At 38.5% G+C, this 10,564-nt stretch overlaps 1 protein-coding gene across 1 annotated transcript; it reads right to left on the bottom strand.

Moving 5' to 3' along the window:
- Positions 1–8,495: 8,495 nt before the first annotated feature.
- LOC146741495 (uncharacterized) lies at positions 8,496–9,062 on the bottom strand. Its single transcript, XM_085499914.1, has one exon. The coding sequence runs from the start codon at positions 9,060–9,062 to the stop codon at positions 8,496–8,498; it is 567 nt and encodes a 188-aa protein (XP_085356040.1).
- Positions 9,063–10,564: the final 1,502 nt, after the last annotated feature.

The following is a 10,564-nucleotide window of genomic DNA, read 5'->3' as shown; positions in this document are numbered from 1 at the left end:
GCCCCTCCCGAGTATGAAGCCCATCCCTATGTTTTTACTTGGTATTTATCGAGTTGAGGGCATTCACGATTATAAGCCCAGAGTGTTTTTACTGGGCGTCGACGATATTCTTTAAAATATGCGTGTAAAAGGTGTGTTTCATTTCATAATAATCGTGATTGGCATGTTAGTTTGATTCTAGCCCTGCGTACAGTGCTGTGTGTACGGGGACACGTTCCGTTGATAGATGTCCCCACTACAGCCCTGCATACCTCCATAGACAAAGTCCGGGAGCGCACCGGAATTGGTGCGCAAGTTAAAAATAAGTAGTTTCCCGGTTGAAATCGGCTGAAATGACGATAGTTATCTGTAACAACCATTACAAAGTTATCTGAAACTGAAATGTCTTTAAAAAACGACTAGTAAAGACGGACACGCGGAGGTACCGGAGAAATTATTCACCAAACGCCGCCATTTTTAATTTCATTCACGCGACAGAATGCATAGTTTTTAGGGCAAAGTGGCCGATTCCAATGACAATTGGACTCCGAACTGGGAGTTCTGGATATATCTGGTAATCGATCATCATTTTTGGTAGCTGGGCATGTTATTTAATTAAAAAAGTTACATTTTTCAAATCCCGGACTTTGTCTATGGAAGTTCGCAGGGCTGTGGTGGGGACATCTATCAACGGAACGCGTCCCCGTACACACAGCACTGTACGCAGGGCTAGTTTGGTTCATGCTTTTAGTTTTATGTGCATGGCGAACGTACACAACGTGATTCGCATCGTTTCTATTCTGTCATTTACTCAGGATGAACATCATGTTGCAATTCTGGAATAATCCTATTTCTTTGAGTAGTAGCCTTCGAAAAGCCAAAAATGTGATCGTCAAGGCGTGTACCTGGTTATTGGGCATGGTTTACTTTGAGACTATCATGAAAGGCCTATACTAGGGTTTGAACGATGAGACATGTTGGCGACCGAGAAAGGTGTTTGAATTCTTCCTCCACACTCAGTTTACCCACGGTTACTAATAACCGTCGTTTATATTTCGGAAATTGCGAATCGCCAGTTTTTAGGGAAAAAAATCATCGTTTTTTCGTTGCAATCAGTGCTACAGATCGCATTTTAACATTGCGGTAATTCACTTCCGCATTGCGCTAAAAAATCATCGTCAATAATCGGAAATTTCATCATTACGAAACATCATTTTGATTGGTTAATGAAAGACATGACCTGTTATGTCAAAGGAAGTTGTTCCAGGTCAAATCGTGCTGAAAAACCTCATGGTGGAAAATTGTTTTGCGTCGAGCGTTTGCGTACGATCGAAAACATACCAAAACGAAAATAATGATAAATGCCTTCGTCCACTGTTTCCTCACAGACCCAACCCATTATTTCACCGTAAATTCAGACGGTATGTAAATCGTATTGTAATAAAATGTGTGTGTTTTTTATTAACATGTTTGTTTCTTCATTGTAAGTATCGTTCAAATCAATGACGCATTTTTTTCAAAAATAAGTATTATTTTCCCGAGCCCGGCGTGGTGAACGAATATTTTTTTTGGATAATTTTTCGTTGTTTGCAAGATAGTCACAGTGTTTAACCCCAAAACAAAATCATTTTTTCTGAGTTGGTCCTCGAGTACAAGCTCATCCCTTACTTTTCCTTTACGTGTTCATGCCTCCAGGCTTATGATCAGGGAAGTACGGTATACTGTGACGATTCAGATCAATCCAGTGTGAGTGATGAGAGTATATCGTCGACGATGCCCCTTGTTCGGATGAGAGTTTTATTTCAAATTACACGGAAGTCTGTGAACAATCTGCTTGGTGTTCCTGTGACACTTGTCCCATGATTTGCCAGTGCAGCCCCGTGAATACATGGACGAAAATGTTTCCACCACCACCCTACGAACTCAAGATTGCATACTCCAGCATCCATACTTTGAATAATTTGCACGCCGCACAGTGCAGTACTGGAAACAGCATTTATTAGACAGTTAAACAAAAAACAAAACAAAATGCCTGTCTCGATCAATCGAGACATCCATAATATTTGTATGTTGATATGCTTGTAAATAACATTAACGTAAAAGTCGAAACAACCTAGACTAGAAGTCAATTCACCAGTCCAGCCAGCTATGGCTCCCTAAGTTGCTTATATTTAATCAGATACTATTTAGGCTCTATTTAGTTCCCACTTTAAATCCTAACTCCTGTGTGAAGACACTCGTGGTACAGTGGACAAGACAGTGCGCTGGGAACTCAAAGATCGCAAGTTCGAATCACGGATTGGACACTCCTACAAAAGACATCAAAGACGTTAAAATCATAAACAGCGGATTCAAAAACTCAAGTCAGGAAAACAGAACACAAGAATACTACCCCACATGGAAGCCAGTCCAAGTCGTCGAAGAACGAACACAGTGACAGCTGTAGATCACGTGCAACAACAGACACGAGGAGCATGGCTGCTCTCCAAATGCGTCCCTTCTTTTGTATTGACCCCCTAAGGATTGCTAATCCCCCTTTCTAACTCTTCCCCCCAAAATAATATATCGCCCCTTTTAAAATGTATTGACCCACAAATTAATGAATATTCATGAGCACAGAAACTGCTACGTCATGAATAAATTAGCATAATTTTAAAAAATTGCGTAAAGTGTAGGAACTCCTTCTGGAGCTCTGCCAAATTCTTGAGCGGACATGATTCTGGCGGATCTCCGGAGTTCACCCAACAACGTGCTACACTGTTCTCACAAATAAGCACCAAATTCACGTGATCGAATGTTTTATATGCAATTCTACGTGGTCCAATCAGTGTTGGTTATGGTAATACAATAAAGTCCACTGTTGGTGGATTCTATTGTTAAACAAAACAAACTCTGCTGAGTAAATGCCGATTGGCTAGAGCTTTTCAACACATCTGTTATAGCCAATGAGCACGGCTGGTAATTGCGGTTGACTACACCTGGTTTAGAATTGTGATTTACACAATAGCGCTGTAAACATCCGCCATGACCACAGGATTTAAAATAAGCCGTGCAAAACTCGTCAAATTCGCAGTATAACTTCGTTATACTACCCCTCCTCGTTAATCTACTCGTAGGGGTAGTATAACTATCAGTAAGTGAACTGAATAACATATCAGGACCAGTTACAGAAAAAAATAACATGTCTCTCACCTAAAATAACATGTCGAAACAGTTGTCATCACCATGTCATATGAAGAGCCAGTTACTAAGTAGAATTGTACCGTTAAAAACATGAATTACGTGATAAAGTTACGTTTTTATGGGACCCACTAAATCGTCATAAATAAATAATGTTAGTGGACACAATCAAAATGGAGTGACAAATCCTCCAAAAAAATATACTGAAATGAAATGACAATCCCGAAAAAAACAGAGTTGAAATAAATAAAATACATCAACTTTTATTTTCAAAACGGCTTACTATAAAAACAAATTAATTACTACATCTTGCACCAGGAGAAGGGCAGACACCAACGCACATCTTTTAAGAAGAAGATTGGAAGGCAAAGCATATCCAGATTACATTCTATTGGCCCATGAAATGAACGAATTCAATGAGAAACGACAAACGACATCGACTAAAATGTGCATCAGTGTTAGATTACCTTTCGCCGATACACGTTTTGTTTTGTTGAGTACTGAGTACGTGTTTACATTGGTTAAATTGGACAGAAACAATATCACTATGCAGCTGACAAAGATGATAAACTATTTACAACCTTGAACAAAATCCATGTCGAGAATATATTTGAATTGAACAACAGTTATTTTCAAAAAGAGAACCATATAAACCAGTATAAATTGTTACAATTAGAATGTGACCTCGAATAAGAGTCAGGTTCTGAATACACTTTTTTTAAATCGCCCTCGTCACTGAGGTCTGTAAAATCTTGGTTGGTGTAATTAGTTTATCCAAATGTTAACTAAAACAGGTGTGTGAAGCACATGTCTCAAGCATCGCACCAAACTTGGCCATAAACTGTGAAATGGTGAGTTTGTTCTTCATATTTGAGTGTGGGTGACATATAATTATAATTCTTGAAAAATATTCCCTGGCATAACAGTACAGCTTCAGTTGTTTCAAAGAATTTGATATACTCTAAGGGTCCCCATACAGAAAACTTTATAGACCCCCGATAGGTGATGTTATTCATGATCTACTGAAATGAGTAACTTTTCGGGTGCATTGATGACATGCTTAACTTGTTTTCATCTACGTTTCAGTAAGTACAGACACATCAATTACCTTTTCTGTGATGTAATCTCCAATTTCAGGTGTTTTATTACAAATTGATCTAGTGTTGCAAGTGGTGTGCAGTAGTGTACACTTTGTGAGGTATACATTTGTCAACTGCAAGTGAAACCAGTGGGGGAATAGGTTCCAATGGAAGAGGTATAAGCCCTTGAAAAAGCGAAAACAAAAACGTGATAGGAACGCCGAATTGTGTTTAAAATACATTTATTGAGATATGTGTGCAGTTTGTGTTCAAACATAAGTTTAATTCTGACATATCACTTTCTTTGGATATCTAAAGAGTGCAATTGATGTATTGACTATGTTTAAAAATTAATTTCACTGGGTCAACTAGAAAATTGTTTTTCATTACATTTTCTCAAACGTGTTGTAAACATGTGAGTACTGCGCAATTATTGGTGACTTTTTCACTTTGGTTAACAGGTTTAAAATACGTTTACATGTTAGACTAACATGTTTTTGGCTTCACATTTGTTAGATTACGATTCTAATATCCTTCATGACTTTCCGATTGACGCTATTCCGCTTGCCGCTATGTTTCTGAAACAAAGCGCAATGCAAAATGTGTAGAAAAGCATAGTCAAAATACTGTGGTGCTGAAACCATAAATGAATAGTTCTATTGGATTTTGATATACGTAATAGATGAACATTGAACAAATATATAGTGATAACACTTTTAGGGGTGAGTACAGGTTGCCTGTTGCTGAGCGCGAAAATGTTCGCCGGGTGGTCACTATCCCTGAGGACCTCCCTCTTAGTGTATCCGAACGTAGCGTATTGAGTCGGGGACTGAATTTCATTCCGGTTAAATCTAGAGTAAATGAATTTCAGGTGAAACGCGACGCTGACAGTTTTTTTCGCCGACTAAGACTGAAGGAGTACCATGCGCAGGAAGCTGATCGCGATCGCGATGAAGCTAGCCAGGACATGGATACTATTCACAACGCTCGTTTATTTGGAGCACCACCATCTGTGTCTTATTGGACACCACCACCTGGTCGTAATAATACTCTGGATCATTATATAAGTGTGTGTAGACGAGAAATACATACTATTAAGTTTTATAATCAGAAATGGCAAAATAGCAATATAACTCGTCAGGAACGTGACGCTCTTAATTCTCTTAAGTCACGACGTGATGAGATTGTTATTAAGCCAGCTGACAAGGGTGGAGCAGTGGTGGTTTGGCGTAGAGATTTGTATCTGGTGGAGGCAGAGAGGCAGTTATCGGATACAGACTCCTACCGGGCACTTGATGTTAATATCACGAGTGAAATACAACGGGAAATAGGTGATGTGGTTAATGGCTATATTGCTAAAGGTGATTTGCCGAAAGAACTTAGGGATTGGTCAGTTACTTCGGTCTAGGGGGGGTCGGCAGATTCCATTTTGCCAGCTGTAAATCTCAGTTGACCCACCCCCTATCAAATAAAAAAAGTGGGTGACCCCCCCCCCACATATTTTAAAACTTAAAACATGCTGACCCCCCCTAAAAAAAACAAAGAAACATTAACAGTTTTGGCTCTGACATGATTACAAAATGTATTGTATGTGCATTGAAAATATCATGGTTTGCCATAATTTTGACATAATTTTTAGCGTTTGCATTTAATAGACCTTAGGAGGGGAGGGGAATCTTAAAGCCAAAAAATGACTACAGAAACGGCTGCAGGAAGGAGGGAAATCTATGCTGCTAAAGATAGTAAATAAAAGCAAAGCTGTGGAGTACTCACTTGATAAACGCCCTTATAAGATAGGAAAAGAGGATTTGAATCTAGGCGGTTTGAACTCTTTGAAAACTAAGCTGGATTTAAAATATCTTTCATATCTTATAGACCAGGAAAGCTTTACACCCAAAACACAATCTGTGCTTATGAAAACAAAGGAAACTTTGATTTTTGCTTAAATTTGTGTTGGATTTTGGTATTTTACAGAGCAAAATATGCATATTTAAAAGTTAAAAAAACAAAAAAAATATTTATTTATTTTTTCATCATTTATATATCAGCATTTTCACAAATTTAACTGTTTTGATTTGCTGAACAAAAACTGTCACTGCTCTTTGTACTAAATGCTGTGTTGTCTTTCCGTCTCCTGTTATAATTGGATAAATCCAGTAAATATCTTATACAATGGTGACTTCAGACTTTAAATAAAATAATCTGATATCAGCAACACATGGACTTGGGATGTGTTTAAAACTTAACTGTATAATTGGGGTTCTAGCCGCATTGCATAATCTGTTAGTTATTTGGCAACTTTAACCTCAAAATATTTAGCCTATAACATTTTTTGCATCAACAAATTTATAGGCAATATAGGTAATAGTTATTATTAAGAACACATTTGTACGATTAACTTTTTTATCGTTTGTTCTGAAATAACATTTTATAAAATATATGCATGAGCGCGTGTGTGAATTGTGGAAAACATGATATCAAAAACAGGGTGACCCCCCTATTCGCACAACCAAAAACTGGGTAACCCCCCTACTGATCCACCAACCCCCCCCCCTAGGCCGAAGTAACTGACCAATCCCTTACGCAATTTTGGGCGCCATTCTCTCAGCTAGTGGGCCGCGAGCCTATCAAGTGAGAGTATATACTCATTTTTAACCACTAAGTACGTTGTCCTCTGTCCTTGACAGTGATTTTCAATCCCGGGATAATGAACATCCATATCGTGTTACTTGTGTACTTTTTTTTCGTGATTCAAACCCAGTGGACGACTGGCGGCCATGTTTTTAATTATAAATATGTTCAATGTGATAGTTTTCGTCAATGGCGACGTCAGGTCTAGTATTATAGTGAATTCATGGTTACATACCAACTATACAAGCATAACAACTCGTTATCGTTCACATGGAAGTGGGGACGAATGGTCTGGGGGGGGGGGAATTAGTGTATTCGGTTCGTCGATTGAGGGCGTCATCTCCATTTTTCAAGTTTTGACCAAGTTCGTAGCCCTACAATTCGCCACTATCTTCCAAGGCAATCCTTATTCAATTCGTTAACTCCCACTCACATATGTTATTTGGGATATGTTCATGTTTTTGCCATGTTTGAATTCCGATAAACAATAAGCGACTACTAGTATTAACTGAATGGTATAATAATCTACAATTTAATAAGCTTATTTACATAATAAATAACTTTGTTTACAAATAAATAGTTTGTTTGCATTGTCTTCTAAATTATGTCGTAACTATTGCTTTAATAGAATCTGCATTTTCTCTGTCCCACTGCCTCCGATGTCCATCTCTGCAAAGACACTTCTATTGCAACATTAGACGACCTTACAATCACCAACATTGTTACAGATCTTCTGTACAGCATGAAAGCATCGTTCTTTCTAACCCCGATGGTGTGCATCAATCTTCCCCTTATTATATGATAATTGATCACCCATCATTACACATACTTATACCTTGAAGCTTACACGTGGTCGCACCTGACATGTAACGCAACTGTGTTCAATCCTAATACATATCGCTGTATTCAAGCTGAGTGATTAGTCATGTTTTTCTTTCAGTGTTGGTGGTTTTTGATTGAGTAGACAAATCAGTGATGCAAATATGCTGTGTTCGTCTTTTCACCTCTATCTCCTACAACATCTCATTTCTATTTGCTTTCTCCATTCGACCTTTTTAAAAATTACTGAATAATTTTACTACTGAATTTAATACAAATGTTTTTTTGTTATTTTCACTGAAAACAAAAGTAAGCATTAAATGAGCTCGTGTTTACACTTTATGTATTACCTTTTTATTCAAATGTAAGTCCAATATTACAAAATCTTTCTTTGTTGGGCTCGTGTTGTACAGAATCTCGTATATAATGATTCAATATTGCTATTACAAATATATTTTTTTAAATAAATACAGCTGCTTAATATGATTGAAACGCTTTTAAAGGGCAGTGGTCGTCGCGCCACGCATGCGCCAGATATGGGTGTCTTACTAATAAAGATTTTGTTTGTTGCGCACAACAAGTACAAACCGAGACGTTACCATGCTTTAATTTGGTATTTTTTTTGGTAATTGAAAAGTATCGAAGGAGTCGCCAGCGGTAATTAGTGCAAGTGGCGCCAAGGGCAAAACTCGTACTTGTGATTTCATTTGAAAATCACATCAGATTGTGGGAAAATCAAAGTTTATCACCACAAATGTCGCACATGCGCGGCGCGACGACTACCGCCCTTTAAAGCAAATTCTAACGCTAGACTTGAAGTTTATATATTGCACCGAGTTCATCTAATATCATTTGAAAAGCGTCATCGCTGTCAATGTTCGAGGGATATGAATATTGTAAACGTTTACTAACATTCAGCAGATTGTTTTGTAACTGTATGACGTAATCTTCGGGAATCTTCCGCAGTAGGTCGACGATATCTGGCTTTTCCAACAAAAATGTCTCGAGACCAAAATTAACTGTGAATTCACTGTAGTTGAGGAGTCTCTGGAAGGGGTATTTGACTCTCGCTTTCTCCGGTAGGAAGATGACAGGTATGCAATGTGCAGTAACGGAATCGTAGAATGACTTACGTGTTGGAGAGTCGCCGGGTGGTTGTAAGCAAAATACACTATGTCGCATCCATTCTACAGTGAACAACTCAGTACCTTGTTCCCATGCAGCGTTGTTCTGTCCACATTCGGGAGTTACGTACCAAACGCCGTCGTACTGTTCCTCTGTATTTACATATGTATTATACGACTTTGAAGTTCTAGTTAATTGGTCTTGTAATATTTTTCTAACTTCGTGACTTGCCCGACTACTAGCGGCCATTAAAACAAAAACATTTCTGTCATATTTTGCTCCTTTTGTGAAATCATTTCGATGTGCCTCCTCGCCTTCTATGAAGTGACCGTAGCTTGGATATGGAGCCACCAAGACATGTTTTTCTCGTTTGATTGAGGGAATTAATCAAACGAGAGCTGTCTACACCAAAATAAGTCTAAAATATTTGTCCGCACACATTCTCTCAATTTAACAACTTGTAATGGTGTAAAATAATTAAACGAGAGCTGTCTACACCAAAATAAGTCTAAAATATTTGTCCGCACACATATTCTCTCAATTTAACAACTTGTAATGGTGTAAAATAATTAAACGAGAGCTGTCTACACCAAAATAAGTCTAAAATATTTGTCCGCACATTTATTCTCTCAATTTAACAACATGTAATTGTGGGAATTAATCAAACGAGAGATGTCTACACCAAAATAAGTCTAAAATATTTGTCCGCACATTTATTCTCTCAATTTAACAACATGTAATTGTGGGAATTAATCAAACGTGAGTTGTTTACATCAAACTAAGTATTAAATATTTGTTGAGACATTTATTCTCTCAATTTAACAACTTGTAATGGTGTAAAATAATTAAACGAGAGTTGTCTACACCAAAATTAATCTCAAATATTTGTCCACACATTTATTGTCACAATTTAACCACTTGTTAATAGTGGAAATTACTTAAACGTGACTTGTTTAATCAGTTGACATCAATGCAACTTACCCGCAGACAGTGCACAACAGAGTATCATTATTGAGCAATTATAAACAGGAACGTGTCTTGGCATTAGGGTTAGGGTTGGGTCAGGTATGGGCAACGGAATTATTAACAGGAACGTGTCTTGGCATTAGGGTTAGGGTCGGGTCAGGTATGGGCAACGGAATTATTAACAGGAACGTGTCTTGGCATTAGGGTTAGGGTCAGGTCAGGTATGGGCAACGGAATTATTAACAGGAACGTGTCTTGGCATTAGGGTTAGGGTCGGGTCAGGTATGGGCAACGGAATTATTAACAGGAACGTGTCTTGGCATTAGGGTTAGGGTCGGGTCAGGTATGGGCAACGGAATTATTAACAGGAACGTGTCTTGGCATTAGGGTTAGGGTCGGGTCAGGTATGGGCAACGGAATTATTAACAGGAACATGTCTTGGCATTAGGGTTAGGGTCGGGTCAGGTATGGGCAACGGAATTATTAACAGGAACATGTCTTGGCATTAGGGTTAGGGTTAGGTCAGGTATGGGCAACGGAATTATTAACAGGAACGTGTCTTGGCATTAGGGTTAGGGTCGGGTCAGGTATGGGCAACGGAATTATTAACAGGAACGTGTCTTGGCATTAGGGTTAGGGTCGGGTCAGGTATGGGCAACGGAATTATTAACAGGAACGTGTCTTGGCATTAGGGTTAGGGTCGGGTCAGGTATGGGCAACGGAATTATTAACAGGAACGTGTCTTGGCATTAGTGTTAGGGTCAGGTCAGGTATGGGCAACGGAA

The sequence above is a fragment of the Saccoglossus kowalevskii genome, chromosome 6 (genome assembly GCF_978046115.1).
Source record: "Saccoglossus kowalevskii chromosome 6, keSacKowa6.1, whole genome shotgun sequence".
NCBI classification, from domain to species: Eukaryota; Metazoa; Hemichordata; class Enteropneusta; family Harrimaniidae; genus Saccoglossus; species Saccoglossus kowalevskii.
This window is presented reverse-complemented; position numbering and strand designations above follow the sequence as displayed.